This window comes from Enoplosus armatus, chromosome 1, assembly GCF_043641665.1.
Source record: "Enoplosus armatus isolate fEnoArm2 chromosome 1, fEnoArm2.hap1, whole genome shotgun sequence".
NCBI classification, from domain to species: domain Eukaryota; kingdom Metazoa; phylum Chordata; class Actinopteri; order Centrarchiformes; family Enoplosidae; genus Enoplosus; species Enoplosus armatus.
In genome coordinates, this window is record NC_092180.1 from 3134700 (window position 1) to 3160678 (window position 25979).

Genomic DNA, 25979 nt, shown 5'->3' on the forward strand with positions numbered 1-25979 from the left:
TGAAATGTAAATCACTTACCAGTATTTATTTATTCTATTTATTGGTTTATCTAACAGCGACATTAATAAACATTCCTATAAATCTGAGTTCGACAGATTTTCATCTGTAGTCCCCGGACAGGTTTTACAAAGTTACACCGTCAGGACAAGAAACATTGATTGGTAAAATTAATGGAAATTAATAAATTTTCAATTCAGAAAACAACAAAGAAGAAGAAGCTTCATGTCACAGTTGCATATTTAAAGAATTAAATATAGTAATTGATTATTTCTCAGGCTGATATAAACACACTCGCTGCCTCACAATGTGAATATGTACAATATACATGCATATAATATTATCACAGATCCACTGTTATGATATCATCTTACTTTCCCTTGGGAGAGTCACATGACCCTTGTTAGAGTGAGGGGGGGGGGTCAAAAGGCTTCAATGAAAACCACATGGAGGGAGGAGAGAGCTGCAACTAAACAGAGAGAGAGAGAGAGAGAGAGAGGCCAACATGAACCACAGAGACAGACGAAGAAGAACAGGAGAGCAGCTGTAGGAAAGTTCTAAGCCTCCAGAACCAAGATCAGATCCGGGACCAGCGGCTACACTACAACCAGAACCAGAATCAGAGACCAGGAGCAGCCCAGTCCACCATGTCAGAACCCATCAGAAGGAAAAGCTCCAGCAGACAGCTCCTGCAGAACCTCATCAGGTGAGAGAAAAAAGCTTTGAACGCATGACCGTCGCAGATGTTTTCACACCTGCAGGATGAAATTTGCAATTTGCTAAAGGTGCGTGATAGATCGCCTCTCAGAAGAAGAGCAGAACGTGACTTTCATGCAGTCATCATAAAATAATATAATATTAATAAACCACTGGTGGAAAGTAACTGCACGTACTCTAGCACTGCACTTAAATACAATTCTAAGGTATTTGTATTTTACTTAAGTATTCTGCTCTTATTTGACTTGTACTCTTCACTTCTCTACGTTTATGTGACAGTTACTTACTTTGCAGATAAGGACTTTAAAAAGATTTACAGTACTGTACACCGAGCAGTATGCAAAATATTTAAATGTACTTGACCTCGACCAGAACAAATAAAGTAATACAATCATTTCTAATAATGTAGCACTGACAGGGGCCATTCGGCCTACATAATGGGTACTTTTACTCTTTTCTATCTGTGTAGTATTGATACTTTGATACTATTTGTCCCTTTTACTAAAGTAGAGCATCTGACCGAATACTAATATTATAATAGTTAATTGATAATAATATAATATATTGGTACTAATATTCCACAACTGGAAAAACAGTTTATGTTCACAAAAGCACAATGTGGGAAAAACTCAATCAGTTTCTTCCCCCTTCCTGTAATGTGGTTGCGATTGTAAAAGATTATGTAATTTAGGAGATATTAAAGTGTAATGAGTATGTTTTGCAGAAGGGTTAGAGGTTAAATTTAGGTTTTCTGTCTCCAGTAAAAAAAACCCAAGATGACATCAAGTGGTAAACCCAAATTACAGCCTCATAATAATTTATTTGAATTATTGTAAGAGGGGGATTTTTGAGGCGTCAACTCTTGCTGAACTGCAGTAGAAGAGCAGGAGTGCTTGCTTTAATCAAATTGAAATATGTAACATGTTTAATTAAAATGTGTAAAATGTATATAATGTACATGATTACAGCTTCATACAATCTTTTTAAATCTCTGAAGCAAGAAAATCCAAACTGGGGAAAAAACGTTGGAGCTCAGGTGGAGTTGAAAAATGGCAACCATATGACACATATTATAAAGTTAAAAACATATTGACTCTGTGTTTCTGGAAGAATTGAGGGGTTTTCCTCATTTATTTGAATACAGTCAAAGATTGGTGTCGTGTTCATTAGAAAATTGCAGTTTAAAGCATTTCTGCATTGGCTTCGGCATTAACGTGCGATGGTTGCCAGTTAATAATGTGTTCTCAAAAGATGTGGTCAAAAAATAATCCAACCATGTGGAACACAAGAGAAACCAGATAACCGGAAGACCAGATTGTGGTTTACGATCCGGCTGTCAGAGGCGATGAGCTGAGTTTAATAACTGCTAAAATGGGGCATCAACAGTTCACCATTACTGAGTTATTATTAACAGGTATGACTGATGCATCATTCGGTGTTCACCCCCACCTCTAATGAAACAAGCCGTTTGGGGTTCATCAACAATGAAAGTAAACTAAACTAATGGTTGTATTTCCCTCGATCTGCCACACTTTATCTGAAAAATCAAATACTGATATCATTAGTTTTTCCAGTTGTGACGTCAGCGCCATGAGCAGCTCAGAATGGCTTTCTGTGATGAAGCAATGAGAATTATTAGCCTTGTACTCGAATAGCACTGAATAACATCTCTAACCCCTCTGTAGACAGATGGTGGAGGCTCTATAGTTGGACTGAAATGCCTCTATTTAAGTTATCTTTCTCCACCATTACAATCTGTTTCAATTCAATCACCTTTAATTGTGTCCTTTGTTCTCCATTGGCCTAATTTGACCACCTAACTCCGTCTATTCTGATTGATCTCCTCTAACACGGGAGCCTGGTTTCTTGCGTTGTTTTCTGTGTTTGCGTCCCTCTCCTAACTCCGGTTCCTTATCGTCAGAGAGGGTCTTGTTCCCTCAGTGATCTGTGGAACATTACTGTGTGACTTCACTGAAAATGACACTGAGCTCTGAGGTCAATGGCTTCTTTTATAGCTGCAACTTCCTTAATGGCCATGACATCATCTGGCTGAGTCCTGAACCCCCTCCTGCTCCACTACACACACACACACACACACACAAAGAAAATGCCATTCCCCCGGCCTCCATTGCCTCATTGTGTAAAGGGTGGAAAAAGTGATGTGTATCAGACAGATTTCCTCCATAATTTGCTCGTTTCACATTTATGCCTCGCAGCATCGTGTTAAATGTCCCCGTAGACTCTGAAGGTACCTGGAAGGACAGACGGCCCTGCAGAGACAATACCCTGTACCAGTGTGAATAAAGCAGAGCAGACATTCGTCACCTACATCTGCTTCAGTTAGTGATTTCCTACACTTCCCATAATGCCTTTTGATCATCTATCATCACTGTACAGTGGATGGTTTTTGTAGCTTCGTGTTTGGAGACATTTAAGATTATTATTTTTTTATGTTGTGTGCGCACAAGCAACCCTGTCTCCTCGAAATACCACATATATATATGTATATATATATGTATATATATATATATACATATATATATATTACGAAACTTTTTTTTCCCAATCACGTTGTGGTGTCAAACATAATCGCTGCTTGGATTATGTTCAGAGGCTTCGTCTTTTAGAGTGAATGAGGTGCTACATTTGTCTATCTTGAGTCACAGAGAGGTGGTGGGGGTGGGCGGGTGGGGGGGCGTACAAAGCTCAAGACACCAGAGTCTGGGGTTCGCGTTCAGAATCCCGTCTGTGGTTAGGTTCATGAAACAGACCTTTTCTGTATTAAATCAGATCATGATCTTTCCCTAACCTTAACAAAGTGCTGCCAGTGCCTAAACATAACTTTAATAATGCTGTAGTCACAATGATTGTATTGTAAGATCAGATTATTTTCGTCGAAAACGATGAAATACGTTGTCAGTGAACATTTTACTGCCATATCTGGCAACTAACAACATTTCCTCATGATGTCAATAGAATACGTAATCTGTTTTCCAGTGTTTCCAGTGTTTTTCTGTTGCAAATTATTTGTATATAAATGTAATTTCTAAGGTTGGCACAAGATATTAAGTTATTACAGTTATTACTGTACAAGTCCCTACATATAATAATAACAAGATATTAGACCATCTAAATAAAATACCAAATATCTTCAGTTGGAGTTTAGAGGATTAGAATATATGTGATTTGTAGGTATTGGCTAAAGCTTTGAGCCAATAAAAACACTTGCAACACATGCAGGACCACTGATATGGTCCTTTAGGGATTTTATACTCCTTCCCCTTGTTGCATTTCAGGCAGCAATGATGAGGTTCAGACAATCAAACCTCATCCCCAGTTGACCCATTTCCCCCAACAAAATGTCCTGACTGAGAAGCCAAAGCAGTCCTATCACACATCAAACTGATTTACAGCAGACAAAGACTGACTCTGGCCGATATGACTCCCACATCTCTAGTGAGTATGATCTTATGTAGGTCACTTTCCCACATAATAATGACCGCAGCATGTTGGACTGTCCTCACCAACAGCCATAACCAATGACATTCGCATCAGCCTTTCATATCTGAATTTGTTTTTTTGCCCTTTAAAGATGCCAAATGTTTGATGAAGCGAGGGGTTGACATGTTGGGAAAATGAATCATATTTTTTGGGCGAAGGCCTATGCATCGAATTTAGCTGCAATTGGCCGGTACAAAGGAGGATGGTCTGCATGTTTTATGTATTCTTTTAATGAGAACCAACAAGCTCGAGGCTTTGGCCCGTTTTTCTTCCATGATGCTGCTGCAGTGTTGTGACTGAATTCACAATCTGCTTTTACCAGCAGATTTTTATCAGTCCTCGTTCTGTGCGAAGATGCACTGTGAAGTTGATCTTAAGCCAAAGCAGTTAGTAAAATCAAGTGAGCGTCTCCCAAAGTTGCGGCTGTTTTAGTACAAAATTCCCTCTTTTGCGTTACTTTCCCTCCTCTGCGGCTCAACAAGGAAACGCAAAGAGAGAATTTTGCAGTAAAAGGAGAGTAACTTTGGAGAATATCCACTTGATTGTGTAACTTGTCTAAGTCAGACTGCTGAAGCCTCATATTAACGTTGTGTTATCTTTGGATATATTTTAGCTCAGGAGGAGGACTGTGGTGGTTTCAGTGTTTGTATGGGCATCTGACTATTGTCTATTGGGCTTGAAAATTGTGCCTTGTAAAGGATTCTGGTTTATTACAACTTAGGTCAGGTTTTTGTTTTTGTTTTGCCATCGTTTCTGTCAGTTATGATAAAATGTGACACTTGAGGAACTCCATCAATCAGACAATTAGGTTGTAAACGCGCTAAAAGTTATAAAAATCCATCACTGAACAGGAGAACCGTGTGTGCACAACTACAGTAAGAGCAGTAGGTCAAAGTTGAACCAAGAAGTCAGTCTGTAAACTGTGATGGATGTTTTCAGAAGGTTTGCTTTAAGTTTTTCTAACCCTGGTTGGTTTAAGACATGTATGACTGTCATGTTTCTTGCCCAGTCAGACATTTTTACTTATGACACCACGTTCTTTGAGATCTCAGCAATTACTTTGGTGAGTACAACGTTATCATGGCCAAATCTAAATGATCCTTTCAGACCAACAACAGGTGCTCTCCAGAGAGTTCACACCGACGTCCAATCAAACGGCTGACTGATTACTTCCAAAGTTCTTCTCGTTCCAGTTCTTTTGACAAGATTTTCTCCAGACCTCCACAAGTATGACGAGATGGAGTTAAAGGATTAAAGTCTCTCTCCTGCTCCTCCTCCATCTCTTCACCTCCTCCCTCTCTCTCTATTTGTTTCCCTCCAGAGATTGAAATTAAGTGAAACAGCACAGCAGCTGGCTCAAGCTCCACCAGATGTGCTTGGACAATAAAAAGGCTTATTGTTATCAAGTCCCGCCCACTGGAAACTAGAGCCGATCAGACAGAAGAACTGAATGAGCTTTCTATTGAAGAGAAGGCCAACTAATTCTTTCCTATGATTTTTAAATCCACTTTCCTCAGACATAAACTTTTACATACCTTTAACTGTTGTAGCAGACACATAACTGATAGGAAATGTGAATAATGTGTAGGTGGGTACCAACGTGCTTGGTGGAGCAGATAACATGGTTAAAATTTTCTACATACAGTATTTATCTTCCCTACATTGATATTTAAGACAATAACGTGCTTCCAACTTTGGGGCAACAGTAGGGGGAAGATCCTTTTTTCTGCAGAAAGCCACCTCCTCAAAGAACTGGTTTTCCCAGTTTGATGTGGAAGAACTGCACAGAGCCCTGACCTCGACCCCAACACCTCTGGGGTGAACTGGAACGAGCCAGACCTTGTCAAACATCAGTGTTGGCCCTCACTAATGCTCCTCTGTCTGAATGGGAGTAAATCTCTTCATCTAGGAAGGTGATTTTTCTTATCTTGAAGCTACTTAAGGGGGAAAACGAGAACATTGTATGTGAAGAGGTGTAACACCACTGTCTGAAGGGTCCTGGTGAACTCTGTTACTGCTAACTGAGAGTTTCTGAGGTGTTGTGGGAGGTGGTGTGGTGACAGCCTGTTGGCGTCCACGTTGGTTGCAGGGTGACGGCCCAGCGGAGCCAGGAGGATGCTGAGGAGGTGGAGCGGGAGCGAAGGAGGAGAGCCAGGGAGAAGGAGAGAGGAGAGGGGAGCCCCTCCTGGCCAGAGCCCCCCCAACACAACGACCTCACACACAACACAGAGTGAGTACGACAAACTGTCACACACCTCACTGTACAGGCCTTACAGTTATAAATATCTACCAGCCAGACCAGAAACACAGAGCTACTGTAAAGCTGTCATTATTCTCTAATAATGTCGATGTAGGTTTGTTTTTAAATATAGTTTACTGTCCTAAGTAAGTTTCCAAAAGACCTCAACATCACAAAGAAATGTGTTTACTCTCCCCTCAAATAAAAGGAGAATTCCGAACATGTTCGCCCTGTGAAAGTCCTATTTCACCCTAACTTTCTAATGAAGTATTTCATAAGGGTTATAAGATGGAGCTAATGGCTTATTAAAGGTTAGTAAATTAGCTATTGATGCTTTGAAGTAATAGTTGGACATTTTGGGACTTTCTTGCTGAGTGATAGATAAAAAAACAACAACATTGTTCTCATATCTGTGCAGCTAATATGAAGCTAGAACTAGCAGCCAGCTAGCATAGCTTAGCATGAAGACTGAAAGCATGGGGAAACAACTAGCTTTGCTCTGTCCAAAGCAAGACTCAAAAGCACCTCTAAAGCTCACTTTTATATCTCATTTGTTTAAGTGTGACAAACTGGTTGCCTAGCAACCTCATGGTGATGACAAGACTCCAGGAAGTCACTGCTCCCGGCCAAGAAATAGTCCGCCATGTATTGCCTTGTAAAACCACCATTTTTACACTTCATACAGAACAATCTAGATTCAACATGTTTGTTAGTGAGCTTACGAGGTTTCTCTTTATGCTAAGCGAAGCTAAGCGGCTGCTGGTTGTAGTTTCATATTTACCATACAGATTTGAGAGTGGCATCAATTTTCTCATTTAACTTTACAAAGAAAGCGAATAAGCAGATTTCAAGATTAGTAACAAGCCTTTAGTGAGAACAATATTTGGGTTGCCAAGTTGTAAAAAAATCCCTCTTGAACTATCCTCAGCTCAGTTTGGGACTGATAGATCCCTGTGTTTTGAATTTGGAGGCACATTTGTGTGTTTACATCACTGATTGGATGGAAAAGTCTCCCCATTACCTGCAGTGCTGATTACAGGGGAAAAGTGTGCGTGTTTAATCAGTCGGTTCAGTCCAGTTACAGTCCAGTGATGTTGCTGGTGAATGAGCTGAGAAAGCTGCCGTACCATCAGTTTCTGTTTAATTGGTCAGAGATGTGACATCCGAGCAGGTCTATCCTCCTCACCTGAGACTGTGAGCTGCTGAGCTGCTCATTTACAGCATCGAATACTGCACCGTTCGCCGGTTCACTCATTAGCTGCCCGGAGAGTTGAATGATATTAATCTACTGCTCGTTCAACAACAGGCTGTAAACAACAGTTAAGACAGTTTGTTGGTGCACAAAATAATCCGGATACTCTGTTAATACTTGATGATAAACTCAACTTAAATTATTTGTATTTCAGCCATACTCTTGGGTAGTTTCTTGTATCATGAGCGTTGGATTAAAATGATTCAGGTAATTAAATTGTTTGTGTGGCAAATCAAAGAACAAATTCAAACATTTTGGGGGCTCAAGTATTTCATTTACCAGACATGGTTATGATAGAAGGGAATTTTGTGTGAAGAAGGATGAAAAATCAAAAGCAAAAAATGATTCATGTTGCAAAAGAAAGAAATCCAGAAAGAAACAGCTTCTCTCCGTCACGTTTCAGAAGTTATTTGTCAAAACACAAAACAAATCGTAAATGGCTGTCCACACCTGATGGCTTTACATCCCACCAAATTTCACAGAAATGTGTTGAGTATATTTTGAGACATCCTGCTGTCGGACTCACAAACAAACCGGACTGAAAATATAATCTCTGGTGGATGTGATCATAAACATGACAAAGGATCAACTAAAGATCAGCTATAGACGACGTTTAAGACCTCAGAGGCCACCGGTGGAAATTGTTTTAGTGTGATTGTGTGTGAAACATTTCCTGTCAGCCTGAATTAAATGAAGGTTAAACACACACACAGCTAACATTAAGAAACCGCCAGCATTAGTATTTAGGTGTTTTTCTAGTGCTGATGAGGTCCAGTCTGCTGACCTGGAACAGGAGGACACAGTGCCTCTCTGTTTATTGTTTCCATGGGCACCGCCTCTGTTTCCATGGAGTCTGAAGCTGCAGGTCCTGTCTGCCACCTGCCGCCTGGCTCAACACTCTGCCCTGTCAGAAACCTTTGGCAGAGACTCTCAACCCCAACCTGGGTGAAAAAACCCCATCAGCAGGAGACAAACCCCGACACCGTGCAGCAACATATTCCAGAAGACCACGTCTGTGGCATCACCCATCATTCACATCAGGATGAAGTGTGTTTAGCATGTAGCAGATTTGTGCAAACGAGATGGAGGACGTGGAGAAACGACAGCAGCGTGAGTCGAACAAAAGATCTGCACACTGTACTGATTCAATCTACTCTCAGACTGGACCAATCAGAGCAGAGCTGGATAACATATTAAATCTAATTTAATGTGAAGCATGAAAATCACACAAATCATCCAGAGGAAACAATTATCATAGAAAATAGAAAATAATTATATATATAATAATTATATATATTACCCCAAAACAACAAAAACAAGTACAAACTGTGGGCCATTTGTATTAAAAGGAAATCAACACAAAGAAGAGAAAGAGAATATAAATGGTTGAACAGATATCACCTCCAGGGAGAAACGATGAAAACATATTCATATTAAAACATTTTGAGGAGAATAGTTTCTTTTATCTGCCTGCTGGGATTCAGATGTTCACCTGAAGGCTTCATCCAGGCTCAGAAACAGAGCTTTGATCCTACTAATTCAAGCTAGAAAGACCCTTCCATCAGTCCTCTAAACCACTGACATGGTTGTATCATACCTGCATTTGTTCAAAGTAAAACTTGACTCCGCCTCTTGTCGGTCAGGAGAGGTCACTAAAAGGTAACGGTTCTCCACTTGGCCCCCAGGTTGGACGAGGAGCTGAAGCCCCGGTGCTGCTTGGTTCTGGAGGAGGACGAGGGCTTCAGCGACTGGAGCCACAGGTTGGAGAATCGTAACGAGCAGGAGGTGCCGGATGACTGCAGGGCCCGGGACCAGAGACTTTCAACACCACAGCGGAAACCAGAGCCTGAAGAGGAGAAACGGCAGGAGGACGGAGAGGAGGAGGGACGTGAGCCAGAGCGAAGCGGTCGGTCACAGGAAGCTTCAACAAGACCTCCAGAGAAGGTACACAGATCAGTGCAGTCAACACTGGGGTTAAAATAACACATGAGTCTGTGTCTGATGCTCAGTCTCAACACATCAGTGTTAAATCAACACTTTCCAAGTTGGTTTCCAGATGATATTACAAAGAAACGTAGTGAAACATTTTCTTGGAATGGATTGTAATAATTTTGGTGATCCCTTAATGTTTCATCAGCCTCACAGAGCTGCTGGCATTACTGTCGACGCTTAGTGTTGTTTAAATATTCAATGCAAAAGAGAAGGCTGTATTCATAACTACCATTGCAGTAGTTTGTAAATACTTCAGCCTGTTTCTTAACCTTTTATTTACACATTTGGAAAGAGCACACCAAGGAACAAGTTCTGTTTTGCAGGTGTGCTGAGTTTAGGAAACAAGAAACTCAAATAGTACTAATAGATATAGATATTATAACAACAAATGCATCAACTGAGCAAGTGCTAATCAAAAGCATCAATGTTTTAATTAAGAGTGTGATAAATAAAACATGTGCGACTAAACAGCCCTTAAAGAGTTCTCTGAAACTACTCAGACTCATTATCAAGCTTCAAACTCTGTTATATATGATTCTGAAAACTTACTCTCCAATCTCAGTATTTACAGTTTTACCTGTAGCCGAAGTCAGTCTGCAGAACACTTCATAACGTCTGCACACCTCTGGTACATTTATATGCTTTCAGATACATACTGTGGAGCAACATCTCAACTGATTTGCTTCTGGTTCGTTTTAGATGTCCAGCAACAGAAAGGAAGTCAGGACGTCATACAGCTCAACGGTCTTCCTGCCACAGGACGCCAGGCTGCAGCACGCCATGGGCCAACCGGCAGACAGGACGTCCTACCTGGTGGCGGGGACGATGAGGCCACGGTGTGTTTTTAATCTCATAAATAGTTTTTTCTCTTTTGGTGCAGTGTACGGTGTGTTCGGATCCTGGGATCTAAACATGCTCATTTTTCCATTCAATAACTTTTCATCATCTCCTCCACAGTGGAGGGGCCTGCAGGGTGGATGGGGAGGTGGAGCGGGAGGAGCAGAAGGAAGAGGAAGAGATGCAGGTCGCTCTGCAGAGGGAGGGGAGGTCGGCAGAAACCCGACAGAACCCCGGAGATGAAGATGATCAGGAGGAAGAAGAACTGAGCTTCACACATGAAGAGAAGGAAGACCTCCACCTCAGGAGGGCGGAGAGCCACAGGAAGGAGGAGGAGGAAGAGGAGGAAACGCACAAGGTGCCAGACAGGGTTGGCTTTCCAATAATCCTATTGCTACTACTGCTGCTATTATGATTATCTGTACGTTGTGCCCCACTAGTGAGGACACCTAGAAATGACATTTCAGTTGGTTGGTCTTCATGCGTCATCAGGCCACACCTACATATGTTGGAAACAACCGCACAGATTGTCATGAAACTCGCTGTAGATGTTTTCATGGTCACCGGAGGATGATTCCTTATCATCCCTCATAAAGGTGTTTTGAAAATTGATGGATTGTGCTGTGGATATTCATGGTCCCCAGAGGATGGATCCTAATGTTTTTGACCTTTCCTCCAGCACCACAATTTCCATTTATGCACCGGACATGACAAGATTTAATTGTGAAAGGAGGAACCGTTTCATTTTTGTACACTTCATAATAATGTTTTTAGCATTCAGGCTGTCAGATCTGCTCAGGAGACTTCTCATAATCTAGACTGACATGATATTTGTTGAGCACATTCAGACTCCCACGCAGATAAACCCTTTTGAGAATAAAGGTGCCTTCAGGTGTTTTACCCACTAAAACATGTGTGCGTGTATTCTCACCAAGTTATTCAACATGTTGAATCCATTCCCGTCCTCGTAAAACATTTGCAAAGCCGATCTTTCTCTTCTCATGTTTACTTGCGAGCATGTCTTTTTCTTCCCTACCTTCGCTGACACCTTGCTGTGTTTCTTGGCACATTACCGCCACCTGTGTTAAACCACCTGCAGGAATGTTTATCCCGTCATGACGTGTGTGAGCGAGGACAAATTAAACAGGGACCCACTGTTAAAAACATCGCTCTGTAGCAGGATTCCTTTATTGTCCACATGTCATCATCCAGAACAAACTTTACATTTCTACCTAAACTATGCTGTTGGTTATGTCCAACTCTCTCACATTGTGGGGCGTCTTATAGGAATTTAGACGTATTATTCAGACAATACTTTCACTACTGAGCAGTAGTGCGCTAACACATCTTGTTTCTCTCAGTGTTCCATAAAAATTTAATCTAACACATGCACGCATATTAGAAAATTCACAGTCCATAGAATTTGGCTTCAAATCTGAAAGTAATAAAGTAAAAGAATGCTGCTTTGGCTCACAGGGTGTAGAAACGAGGCGTGCAGCCTGACGAAAGCAGCAGTGATGTAAGCTGTTGTAACAAATTCCTACTTCTAGCACCCGTGGCTTTCCAGCGTTTCATTAGTCTTTTGCCACCAAATAACTCCGTAAGTTTTTAAAAGTTTTAACCATTATTGTAGAAAAAGATGAGGGAGAAAGAACAGATATTCGGGAAAACTGTTCTTGAGATTATACTTTTTTAACACGATAAGGTAGTTATACTGTTAACTTTTTTACTATTGATCAGGTTTGATCAGACCTCTGCTTATAAAATGGTACCATTGGTTGACATTTGTATGTTGGTGTTGTCCCAGAGCTCGATGGAGGGCAGCAGGAGTGAGGAGGTGAACAGGAGATCCACAGTCTCTCTTTGCAGCAGCGAAGGCGAGGAGCCGCTGAACTGCTACGGTCCCATGAGCCCGACATTCAAGGTATCTCATAAAGTTTTCAGACTCAAATAGCATTGAAATGTTTCATTTTTGAACACCACCATCAATAAGTACGGCAACTAACAGTGACTTGTGATGGAGATGACTGGCAGTCTCAGTCTTAAAGGAAACACTGCCATAAAACATCAGGCTTTTACTGTTCTGCCTATTTACATTTATATTTCATTTAACCACCAAGTTGGACAGAGACCAGATTTTTCTAATGCAGTTAATCTCTCCACATACGGCAAAATTCAACAGCCAAAAAACCCAGAAAATGGCTGATGCAGTTAAAGATGAAGTCCTAATCTGATATCTGTATTTTCCTTGATAACACAGTAAAGTATGTTAGTTAGTTTGGGAGTTTTCTAACTAATTACATTTCCCATAAACCTGATTGTTTCCGGTTGCTATGAGGCTGTTGTCACTCGGCTCTGGAAGAATAGCAGCTTCTTCCCATTTTATGTCATAAAGCAGCTGTGCAGATTTGGACCACTGTGTTGGATCGGGGATCTACAGGATGTCAGCTTCAGAGGCTGCCAGTGGTTAAAGTAATGTGACGAATCACTGAAGGTAAAATGATTTAGTGTTGTGTCGTGTTAACCACGCTAAAAAAGTTTTTTTTCTCTTCCATCCTCCCTGCTGCTCCACCAGAAACTCCTCATCCAGTTTTACCCAGTAAGTCCTGTGCATGTGTCAGCTGTTACATATACTTACACTGATGCTGCATGGCAGAGTTGTATCTGTGATCTGTGTGTCTTTACAGGATGAAGTGAACAGCAGAGTCTCAACAGACGGGAAATGCACGGTGAGTGCTGCTGTGGACGAGTGTCAGGGTCAAAGGTCAGCAGCTGCCATAAGATCAGAGATGTAGCAGGTCAATTCTGCTCTCTGCCTCTGTCTTTTGTTAGCTTGCAGAATTAAATCCCTTCTCAAAACGAATCTTTTTAATTAATGCTAGCACACTGTTTTATGTCCAATGTGTCTTATTGGTTTTATTATTATTATTATTGTTGTTTAATCTCATATAAAACAATAATATCAGATATTATAGTATTATTTTTAAATGTGTGTGTGTAAAAGGATTTTAACCGTCGATTGTTTTAATTCTTTCCTCAGATCATAGAGAGAACTGAGTCTCTGAGGAAAAGGTGAGTCTGTGTTTGTGATTGACTGAGCTTTGTAATAAAACAGTTACTGTTGTTCTTCTATGACTTTGACTCAACCATTCAGATTCGGTCTGTCTCCAGCACTGCTCCACCTCTTGGAAATGTTCCTAAGAATATAAATCCAACTGATGCTTGTACAACAGCTGCATATGTACTTAGATTTCTAACAGAAATATACTTTTACCGTGACTGATCCGAGCATTTATCCCTTCTTCTAAAGCACCGGCAGCATAAAGAAGACGCTGCCACCTGCTGCTGTTTCCAAGATTGACAAGAAGCTGGAGCAGTACACACACGCTCTGGAGGTAAAACCCCACTGAGTCGGCCTCTTTTTTCAGTGGGTATCATTGTTTTCTAAACGCTGACCTTAACTCCACAAACTTGAATCTGAATCACATTTTATTTTTCGCAGGTCTCCTCAAAGGAAGGCAGATCAGGCGGTCAGGTGCCGACGGACCTGACGAGTCCCACTGAACCCGTCTCCTCCAAGAAGAACCTGTTTGAGGCCGGAGAAGCCTGGAACCAAACCGTCACCTCGGTCACACCATCTAAGGTTAAGAGATTAACTGATGAACTTCATCAGTCATATAATTCTGGTTGAGGTTGAAATTGGGGGTTGAATTGGGGTTGTTAAAACTAGTCACTACATAACCAGAGAAAGTTGTTTTATGAGGAAAATACTGCAACAATATTTTTAAATCTGATGGACGAATGAATTTCTGGATTTTAAACTATTCATGACACCCTTTGAAACAGTTTCTTAGCATCTGATTTTTAAGAAAATAGTTATTATTATTTTTTTGCCCAATACACGATGATAAAAGTAGCAGCATGAAAACTAAACCACTAATATTTTTGCGTGAAATGTTTGTTTGGGCGCTCCTTGCATTCTTGAAGGGTAGACACAGAATTAAAACAAATATTTAGGGTCCACGAAATAGATGCAGGTGGCTCAGAAAACCACGTGCTGATGAATGTTTCTTCTTTTCGGTTTCAGGATGCAGATGGTTTAAGAGTCGGCGTTGCTGATCTCATCAATCAGTGGGTGAAAGGAAGTGAAGATGGCAGCAGATGCAGCTCGCCCTTCAAACCAACAGTAAGTCAGAATTTTACCCTGATTTACAAGGATTGTATGAAACTTGTCTCCTTGCTTCACTGTCACTGTGTTGCTGTATATTTGGTAAGATTCACAAAGCAGCCCCCCCCTCCCCCTCTAATTGACTCTCATCAATCAGCATTATTCTCTGTTGCTGTCTGCTTCATGCAGCCACAGCCCAGCCTCTTTTCATCTGGCGTGAAACATCTCGACCCCGTTTAACAGAGCAGCCACTGAAAGTCTGCCCCCTTGTGTCTGCAGCAGCGTCATTCAGGCAGAGATGACAAACTGTGTGTTGCTATATTTAAACCTGGTGGTGTTTTAAAATTTAACGAGCACATGTGTGAATTCACACTCCAAAATCTGTCGATTGATGCTTGTTACATTCCTCTTCTCTTTATTGGATAACAGTGTTTTTCCACAGTGGTGCAATACATGAGCATGCTAGGAATGTTGCAATGTTCTCTCCATCCACAGCCATCAACAGATAGCCTCCTTGAAAACCAGGTGTTGAATAAGAAATTAGTTGAAGTGTGATTTAAGACCCCCCAGGGCATTATTTACGAATCTTTTTGGCTCCCGACCCTTCACAATAAAGGCAATGTCCATTTGACTATGACCTTAGTGAGGACGGACATCATGATCAGTTCCTTCTCAGATTTCTCATAAACTTCAGAAAAAGTGAACATAGTTTTGTGTAAAAGACATAAATATTTTTTCTTTCTTTTCTTGAGACCCCTCAGATTTGTTTGTGAATGTGTCTCTGATAAACATTGTTTTATCTACTGGATTTCAGGAGAGCTGTACTGGTAAAAGATATAAGTTTGTGGTGACGGGTCACGGCAAGTATGAGAAGGTTTCTGTTGACGACGGCTGCAGTGAAGAAGCAAACTGCCGGTCAGGTAAGACACTCCCTCAACCTTCATTCATTCTGCAGGAAAACAACTACAGATGTTCTGTAATGAGGTTAGACATGTTTAAATTTGTACCTGTTGTTTAAATAATTTGTTATAAATTGTAATTATTATTATTATTATTATTTATTTATTTAATTAGTTATTTAATAATTCAGATTAATACCTTCACAGAGACTTAGTGTTACTGATGCTGATTAGGTTCTGCATTCGAAAACCTCATTCTAACTTAACTAAGCTGCAAAACTGGTGAAGTTTAATTTGACTGAGTATATAAGACAGAGTGTGAGGATTAAAACATAACATTGACTTGTTATTCAAAAGAAGATCATTTTTTCATTTAAACCCAAATAACTTCGTAACAAACAAATTAAAGGATAAGGCTTGTATTATTCTACATTTTTGTTATTGTCAACAAATCCCATGAAAAGACCAAAACCAACAGTGAGTGTATCTATGAACAGGTATTGTGTGTATCACTGCCTAATACATCCTCTTCCTCTGTGCCATAAAAAACTATTAAAACACATCAGTGAGCCTCACTGTTTCTTCATCACTATGAACACACAGTAGTTCATTTTGACTCAATCCCACAAACACCGTCCTGCTGCCCCAAATACTCACTACAGCACCAAATGTGGATTAATCCACTGCTGAAAATAGTCCCCATCAAAGGCACTATTTCCATCTGTTTGAGTAACGTTTGCTAAAAACTACAATGACCAGCTTCAGGATATTATTTAGCCCTTTTAAATAATGAAAGTTTATAATCGAGACCCATTTATTTAAGGTTTACATCTTCAGTAGGAGCGAGAGGGCTACTGACAGGGTTGGGAAGTCAGAAAGAATTGAGAGATGGGCTAACACTGTTGGTTGTGGGATTTGTTTACAATAACAAAAATATAGAAAAACACAAACCTTATCATTTAACAAGGACTTATCAGCTGTGTTGTGTCACCTTTTAAACTTACAGTTTTAACTCCTTCCGTTGTGACCTGCTGTTGTTATATTTATGCTGCCAACCAAAGCATTGTGATAAAAAAAAATTAGAAATACAAGACAAGAGTTTCACATTCATTTTTATGCATTTTTGAGAATCACACAGTAAACAAAAACATGTTATAGTTTAAGCATCAATGTCATAAATGGGGCTGTGGTTAGCTTATAGGGGTAAACGTCCCCCTCACCTAAAAGAAATTCCATCATGATGGTCATCTTGGGGAAAACAACTATTTTTAAAATCCAATGTAGAGACAAAAGGTGTAACAACATGCTAATATCTGCTATGGCAGCAGCAAAATCCTCCAAAGCTGTGAAACATCACGCTCATCATTCAATAACTGTCCTTCTTTAGTCCTTTAGTCTGTCTTCCTACTGTAGGCCTCATCATCACTCATTGGTCTTCACTTCCTACATCCTAGTCACAATCTAAACTCAGTAATGTCCAGGACGATCCACCACAAGGCAGGAAATTACTCTCACCCACAGGGTCACTACGTTTATGTGTTACAGTGGTTGGAAATGTTGGTATCATATCATCGATGTGGAGCGAAAACGATGGATCTCCAACTGTTTGCAACTAAGGAAAACTTTTTCCAGCTCACTTCATAGACTTTCCTCAGCTGACAGAGGAGCTTGGATCATCAAGTCAAGAGTTTTCACACAACACTGGTGATATGATGAAACAGGAATTTGGCTCTGGGATGTATTAGGGCTGGACAGTGTATGATGTGATGGTCTCAAATACCACCAAAGAAGCAATTATAATGTCAGTTTTCTCCCAGACATGCTAACATTCTCACTGTGGCAATGCTAGCATGCTGATGTTTAGTAGGAATAATGTTTACCATGTTCACCATCTTAGTCTAGTGTGTTAGCACGCTAACATTTGCTAATTAGTACAGCAGAGGCTGATGGGAATTTAATTAATTTTGCAGGTATTTAGTCATAAACCAAAGTATTTGACAAATTAAAACTTTGACCTGACGGTGGTGCTAGATGAAAAGTCAGGGGTTCACCAAAGTCAGTCGGATTCATCCTCTGGAGACCGTGAATGTCTGTACAAAATGTATTGGCAATACTTCCAATAGTTGTTAAGATATTTCAGTTAAGACCAAAATGGTGGACCAACCGACCAACAGGCACCAACACTGCCATCCCCAGAGCCGCTAGAAACAAAAAGACAACATCACCAACGCACCTATAAACTTCAAGTGATACTATACAATCATATATACTGACACTACATGAAGTATCATTATATTTTTTCCATATTTCCCAGCCCCAAGATGTACCAGCCCATGTGTCTGTAGTTTCCTGTCCTGATCGAAAGCTTGGACGCCTGCTGCTTCATTTTCATCCATACCTGACTTGCAGAAACCTAAATCTGTTCTGACTGGACCTTCACCCTTCATACATCTGTTTTCCTTCTTTCAAAATCCATCTGCCCTGTTGTTCCAGGAATGTAAAAGCCCTATTTATCACCGAGATTAAAAACAGCCTACCAGCGGTGTACACTAAAAGCCTGACTTCGTTTAGAAAAATAGAAAAAGCTAGAGCATTACAAATGAAACAACCTTTTATTCTATCAAAGTATCTACAGTACATGCATTCAACACTACATCTAGGCCATCGTCAAATGAAAAAAGGGAAAATCTATCCAAGTAGAGTTGTACAGTATATAATGCTCCTTTCTTTGTTTGCCTTATCTTTTTCTTTTTTGTCACATCCTTATTTGATTTTATTAAAAGTGCAAAGATGCCACACCTGTATTACCACTGTCTATTTTTGACCTTTTAAAAGCTATAACTGCTAACTTATACACTTACTCATACATCCTAAGTAAGCACAAAGTTTAAATTTAAAGGCCTGCTCACCTTTTTATGATTTATAAATTAACTTTGGCTGTTCTATTGCAGAAATCCACAAATGGTTTTATGTCTATTTTCTTCCAAATCGCACACATCACTTATCATTTATCAACCCCAAACATACTTCATCAGTTCAAGTTACACATCCGTAGTTTTCTTCGACCCAAATCCTCTGGCTTTTCTGTTGAAGTCCTTTTGTTCGTCTTCCTGACATTTGCGTTTTATGAGCCCCCTTTCAAACACTGCTGCTATTTTCGTGAGCGGCTTCTCTGCCGCCTCTTTGAGTTTCCTGGCATCAAAACGGGGGCTGTACAGCAAAATCGGCAGACGATTGACAAAAGAAGGAACTTCTGCTTGATTTTCTTTAGAGGCCTTTTTCTCATCTGAATCTTTCTTGGTGGTGTTGATCTGGTGCATGATTCTGTCTTTGGTAGAGAACATCTGAAAGAGGAGGGCATCCCACATCTTCAACGCCTTGGGACCTTCTTGGTTCATAACCACGTCCTGATTAGCACGTTGTTCTGCTGACGACACATCATTACCACCTTGATCTGCTTTTTCGTTGCTGCCACTGGAATCAACCTGAGATTTTACCTCCGGCTGTGGAAATGTAGGTTCCTCTGGCTCAACAACCATGTGTTTCTTGAGCCGTGTCCATCCGCTGAGCTTACCCTTAAGGCCTTTCAGCTTCTGGACTGCTTTGGGCTCAGCGGATGAAGGGGATGTCTCTGCTTTAACTGTCTTCCTATCAGCAGTTGAAGATGCAGTTGATGTCGCTGACTTCGTGGAGGGTTTGACTGCCGGGGCTTCCGTCGATGCAGCTGTAGTTTTGGTCCTCAGAACGTCCTTGTCTTTGAGTCCAGTTTTTTGCTGAGATGGCGGTGATGTTCCTCTGTTTGGGGATGGAGCTTTGACTGAGACTGAGGCCTGAGGCAGAGAGGCAGGAGTGGCAGAATCAATCACAGCGGCTTTAACTATGGACGGTTTCATGACAGTATCTGTTGCTGGCTTTGCAGGGGAAATGTTCTCTACTGGTAGCTCTGTCGATGGCTGAACATTACTGGTGTGCAAGCTAATCTGGACTGGACCGGGGGGAGACTTTGAGGAATCGGATTTTACAACTGAGGGTGTAGTTTCTACAGTGGCAGAGGAAGGTGTTGGTTCTACCGGCTTAGTGGGAGGTTGTGCTTTTAGTGTAGGTTTACTGGTTAAAACAAGATCGGTAGAATGGATGGGAGCGCTAGTTTCAGTGTTCAGTGAAGGAAGTTTTCCTTCCTTACTTGAATTTGTTGCTAGATTTGTTTTTATCTTGTGCGCTTGGGAATGTACTTTTACCTCAGCACTGTTAGTCAGGACTGAAGTGTCCTTAGTTATGGGTGGTTTTATTTCTGGTTTTGAGACATTCTCTTTGATTGACTCAGCAGAGGGCTGAACAGTGTTTGTAGGTGTGATACTTCGAAGAGGAGTAAGAGGCGGTTTTGTCTGGTCTTTCATTTTGACTGACCAGGGTTTCGTTTCTGTAGTATGGTTTAAAGAGACGGGAGTTTGAGAGGACTGGGGTAAGGTTGGAGTATAGGATCGAATAGGTGTATTACGCACTCTTGCCTCGGGTAGAGGGGAGGCTCTTGTTGCTTTCCAAGGTTTAGTTACTGTATGAGGGCTAAGTGGGGCTTTAGCATCTCTGGCTGACTCAGCAAGGGGATGAATATTTGCACCAAAGTGAATATTTAAATCAGTGTGTGAGACGGTTTGAGTATTTACAGTGTGAATGTTGGTTTCTTTAGATTTCGTTGTTTCAGTGACAGATTGCCTAAATTGTTTTACTCCAGTCTGAGAGCTCATTGAATTCTCAGAGGTTTGAAGATTATCTCCAGACAATGTGATTTGACTTTGCCTTGCTATGGTTTGTTGTTCTACACGGTTACTAGACACGTTACCTATGACATAACCAGAAGAAGTTGTTGTTGTTGACTCAGTCTTAGTTGTTAGAGAATTTTTTGTTTTTGTAGGGGGACTTGCTAAAGGTTTATTGACTGTAATTGGCTGGTTGAAAGGAGATTGTTCTTTTACGGTGGTTTTAGCAGTAATTTGTGGTGCAGATGTCTCAGATGATCTTTGCTCAGCGATATGTCTACCATCCACTTTTGAGTTTGTGTAGATTCTTGTTTGAGCAACAGCACCAGAAACAGGTTTTGCATCGATGACTGGCTTCGTTGCAGATCGACTCTCAGGTCTGTCTGATCTCAGCTGAGGGCTTTTTGGTGGGACATGCCTCATGGTAGGGCTAGATGGCACGGTAGGTTTACTAACCGGCACAAAACCGGCATCAAAAGATGGTTTAATGCTCACTGCTGGGTCTGTCATCATAGGAAAAATAGCTTCTGTATGAAGCTTGTTGGGGACTTTGCTTTCAGCAGCAGTAATGCTGTGAACATTGATGTCCAAATTGGATTTATTTGACTGTGCAGTTTCTGCAACAGGTCTGACGTGTTGAGAAGCCTCAACACCTCCTGGTTGTCCAGGTGAGATGGTGTCTGTGGAAGATTGGCTGACTGTTAGCAGTCCTGCAGATGGTTTGTTGGACAGTGTGGTTTCACTTCTAGGCATGTTCAGTACTGTGTTTCCTTTTGAAAGATTAGAAGCTGGTCTCGTTTCAATAACACATTTTGTTTGAATGTTTTCTCCTCCAGTAGGTATAGTGGGAAGATGCTCTGTTGGTGTTTTCCTAGTTAATAAACCTACTCTTCCATTGGTGGGTTGTGGATGCAACTGTGTGTCTACTGTTGAGTTGCTGACTCTGTTAGTGTCAATATTATTATAAGTGAGGACTTTGGCTTCTATATTAACTTGGCTCGACAGTGTTGCATCTTTAGCAGGCATGTTAAGGCTAGTTACAGTTGCACATGCAGCCTCTACTGTAGCTCTGCATGAATTTGTGTAGAAACTTGCTCCTTGAACAACTTTATCTTGGCTTCTGGATCCTATACTGTTCTGCATGTTTACATGTACATTCTCACTAGTTTTAGTTAGCATTGGGGGCTTTTTTGTGGGCATACTGGTCATATCTAAAGGGAGTTTAATGTTGGGTGATTTAGTTGCAGTGACATATAGGTCAGGTAGTTTGATTTCTGTGCTAGGTTTGCCCACTAAGTTTGTACTAACAGCAGGTGTATTTGGAACACATGGTGCTTGAGAAGATTTTGAAGAGAGACCTTCTCCGGGCAAATGGATCTTGTTTTCTACTATTTTACTATTTCTGTCAATTTTAGTCTCTGCACTGAGCTGTTGTGTGATTTTTGTGCTTTGGACAGCTGCAGATACTGTGCAGATACCGTAGTGTGCAGAACATACAGATGCTGTGACAGGCTCATGTGGCAAAATGGATCCTGTGGTAACGATAATTGAGTCTTTAGAGAATATATTTGAGAATTGGGGCTCAGTGTTTCTTTTGTCAAGGATACGTTCTGTATCAGCAGCCACAGAAGGCATAATGTTCCCCATGTTTGTTTTATTGGGTAGATGAAACCCGTTGCTCGCTTTGATATGCTGATTAACCTCTTCCCTTTGTTTGTATAAAACAGCTGCAGTAGCCTTATTACTGGACAGTGGTGTTTCGGAAACCAGTTTGGTGGCTTGTTGCTTTCCTAAAATGAACTCACCATTAACAATGGCAGTCCCCGAGAATTTAGGTTCTAGCGCTGTGGCAGGAGATTGAACATTTTTACTGTCATCAAGGTCTTTAACGGGCTTCGCAGTGAGTTGGAGTTTGAGACCATTGGCTGTTGATGGACTGACTGCAGCAGTTTGGTGAGACTGGACCGGAGCTATCTCTATTCGTCCTGACTGTTCTTTTGCATTTGTGACTTTGGATTCTCCTTTTGTAGGTGTTTTCTCAAGATTGTCACTTTTCTCTATGATGTCTATCCCTTTTGCACTATGCTGTGTTTCTGCATTTGAATCTACTTTCACTAAAGGTGAGGAAGAACTTGACAGGTAACTGCTATCAGTCAGGCATGGAGTCGTATTTTGCGCTGCCTCTATAGAAAATAGTGGCGCCCTTTGTGTGTGTACCTCACCTGCTTTAGGCATTGGTATTGGAGCCTCAGAATATGAGGCTTTTGGTGTGGATACGTCACTTGTGGATTGTTGCATTGTTTTCTGTGCCAAGCCAAGGGGAAGCTCAGGTTTTATTGCGTCCATGCTAGATGTTTTAAGTGATTGTATCCCAATACTGTGAGCTTCAGACCGACTTTCCTCAAGCACATCGTTGCAACGTGTGACGGCCTGTTCAGCTGGTAGCTCAGAATCCCTTGGACTTGACAGAGGTTGTAAAATGTGAGCAGTAGAAACCTCCATGGAAGAGGGGAGATCTTGATGTCCATTGAGTTGTTTGGTTGCATCAGACTTTGAGACATGTGATCCATCTACAGCTACATCTGACTGTGTATTGTTTGAAGCGGTTTCATTAACCCTGGGGGGTACAGGGCTGTGCTGTGATGCGATACTCCTAATCCCACCATAGGCAACATACTCAGATGGAGTAAGCCCGTAATACATTGATCGTGATTTGGGCTTTGAGGTCACTAATGACATTTGGGTCTCCAGTAGTGACGTCAAAGACTTGCGTGCCTCGACCACAGGAGGATGATAAGTGGACGACAGGGGGCTTGGATTTCGTGGTGCTTGCATTGAAATCACTGGCGAAGGGTTGAGACTTGAAGTCTTTGGTACAGTGGAGAAAAATGATGGAACCTTTGGCAAAGGTGAAGCTTCACTTTCAGAAACTTGGTTTGTTTGTGGTTTTGGGATAACTGGTTCTATTAGTGTTGGTTTTACCATACTTGAAGCTAAATTCTCTCTGGGGTACAGCTCAGTATTTAATGTACTCCTTTGTGTAGTTTGAATCTCTATCTCTTTGTAATTCCTGGCTTGTTTGATTGAAGTAACGTGATCAACATCAGTCCGCTTCAGTTCTTCTGTGGCATCTGGAGGTTTACTTAAACCACTAGTTTGAATCGCTGATTTGTGTCTGAGAGACTCGTCGGGAGCTTGTAAATCTTGAGAGCAGTTGAAAGCAGGACTTGCAGCAAATAAAAGCGGGTTAGGTTTCGATATTTCAAAAAAGGGCGTGGATACTCGAGCTGGTGCACAGGAAGGAGTCTTAGGTCTTCCACATTGGGACCTGGACAAGCACAGTTTCTGATCAGTTTTTACCACTGACACAGCTGTTTTTTCATTGTATACAGCAGATAATGAAGCTCCCTGGTAGATGGGGTTTATTACTGTGAGGTCCTGGATGGAGGGAGGTTTAGAGATCTCATAAAATGTTGCCTTTGATGTATAAATCCTGGTTTGTGCAGCATCAGGCCTTGTCTCTTTCACTGCTTCAACAAGTGATATTTTTGAGGCTGTTATCTCAGGGGACATCTGGCTTAGAACAAAGTTGCCACTGGTAGGTCTGGTGGTCCAAGACAATGTCTGGCTCTGAGAGTTGTCCTTTGAACTGCTGTTTGTCTCCCTCTGGCTGGGAATAAAAGGTTGTGTCTGAGTGTTTGAAACTGATAGCAGCAGTGGAACAGGAGGTAGGTCTGCAACTTGAGAAGGTGCCGGGCCTGGGTTACAGTTGGGGGCGGCTGGGGAAAGGGTCAGGGTGTGAGTTGATATTTTAGGGCTAGACTGCAACACAGCGACTGGAGGGACTGTTGTGACTGACCCATGGGAATTTGGTGTCGTGCTTAAATTGAAAGCAGAGGGTAGAGGTGGCGCTGGAACCTGCTCAGGTGGTGATGGGGGTGGTGAAGCTGAAGGTGGCATCATGAAAGGAGCCACATCATCGAATAAAAAAGAGGAGCACTCATACAGTGGAGCCACCTGCTCTTCAGAAGTCCTGATCTGAGCTATGTAGGACTGAGGGGGTAAGCTGCCAGTTTGGCCATAGGGGCTGTTCCGAGGATGAGGGAATGCAGATGCAGAGTGATCGTAGAGGGAGCCAAAGGGGAAACTGGACACTGAAGACTCTGCATTGTAGGCTGAATCCGGTGTCCTTGGTGGGCTGGACTGGTCGCTGTGCTCGAGGTCTGTGCTCGCTTCGTTGACAGGCGACAAACAGGAGCGAAAGGGGACGGGCGTCTGAGAGAGGCTGCCTTTTTTCTTGGCTCTCTTCTTCTTGAGTTTCTGAAGCCTTGCGTTGTCTTTTCCTGGTTTTGGCAGTAAGGGCGGAGGATACTGCTGGGAAAGGTCAGGATCCAGCCCGTTACTGTAGCTGACTTCCATCAGCATTTCAGACTCCTGCGAGACAGATGAGACACATCAACCTATTTATCTATTTAACAGCAAAGCAGACACAAAATGATCAAATTATTTATCAAAATAGGCTTGACATTTAAAATGTGTTAAATCATATTTGTTTGATAACAAAACCAATGCTTCTAACGTTATTTGAGTCAAAGTTTCCCCCCAAAAAATATAAAATCAGAGCCAAGATCCAACAAAATGTCTCATGACGAGGAGACACATCACCTTGACACTGGTGATGAAACTTTTTTGGCTTTTAGGGCTTAGGAACTAGATTATTAAGACTTCAGAGCAGGAATTTGCTGAGATGCATGGTGTGATGTTCTCAATCAGTGAGAAGTTGAGGAGTTTTGTTCCAATACAGAGTTGGGCCAGAAAGTACATATTTAAAGCCAGACATCTCAGCAGCTGAGTTTGTTTTTTATTTATTTGATTTCGGTAATTAATTGTGTTTGTATGACAAGTATACATGCTGATAATACATCGTTTTTCTTCCTTTTCAGCTGGACAGTTCTATGAAGATTTGTGAAACACATGTTGGAGAAGAAGAAGAAAATCTATGAAACTGCACAAATTTTAGCCACTATCGCTTCAGCATTGTCTGTATTTCAAGCTTTAGGTTGGAAATGTATTTAAATCCTGTTGTAATGTCAAATTTCCTGTGACACTTTGGCATCATTTTACAAAACGTAGTGGAGCAAATAGTGAGTCCTTTCTCCGTTTTAACTGGACAGGTATTCATTTTATCCTGCAAATAATAATCCCAAGATGTTTCAGCAGTAGTAAATGTTTTAATACAAAGAAATAACTTCAATTAAACAGATTTCTGATGTTTGATTCCTTTGTCATTTACTGTGTAGGTGAGCTCATCGTCTTCTACTGTGTTCCCAGTAAAGCGTGTTCAGCTGCTTACCCACTGTACTGATTTAACCCGTGCTAATGGCTCTGAGACAAGTCTGCAACTGACTTTAGAAAACTATGAGCTCTCATGACAACAGGCTCATTAGCAGGTTTCAGAACTCTTAATTGGGTCCTGAAGATGCTGCATGGCTACAAGAAGCGTCACTCTTGGAAATAGAAAGGCATGTAAAGCTGCTGCTTATGGCAAGGCTACTTTGAAATGATGACAAACTACTTATGAAAATAGTCTCTCAAGGAGACTGTTGGATTTAAAAATGA

General features: G+C 41.3%; 2 protein-coding genes across 2 annotated transcripts; one reads left to right on the forward strand and one right to left on the reverse strand.

Annotated features, from left to right (window-relative positions):
• The first annotated feature begins 551 nt into the window (after positions 1-551).
• LOC139289087 (lymphocyte-specific protein 1-like) lies at positions 552-25467 on the forward strand. Its single transcript, XM_070910599.1, has 14 exons — positions 552-704; positions 6306-6446; positions 9393-9651; positions 10399-10535; positions 10657-10906; positions 12344-12460; positions 13112-13135; positions 13224-13265; positions 13577-13608; positions 13847-13931; positions 14039-14179; positions 14624-14722; positions 15519-15624; positions 25304-25467. Exons 1-14 carry the CDS (start codon positions 646-648, stop codon positions 25327-25329), a joined length of 1518 nt encoding a protein of 505 aa, XP_070766700.1. The 5' UTR covers positions 552-645; the 3' UTR covers positions 25330-25467.
• On the reverse strand, positions 19240-24779 carry LOC139284839 (uncharacterized). Its single transcript, XM_070905182.1, has 7 exons — positions 24367-24779; positions 23454-23688; positions 22999-23228; positions 22537-22707; positions 21303-21393; positions 19350-19583; positions 19240-19251 (listed from the first exon to the last, which is right to left on the reverse strand). The coding sequence occupies exons 1-7, from the start codon at positions 24777-24779 to the stop codon at positions 19240-19242; spliced, it is 1386 nt and encodes a 461-aa protein (XP_070761283.1).
• Positions 25468-25979: the final 512 nt, after the last annotated feature.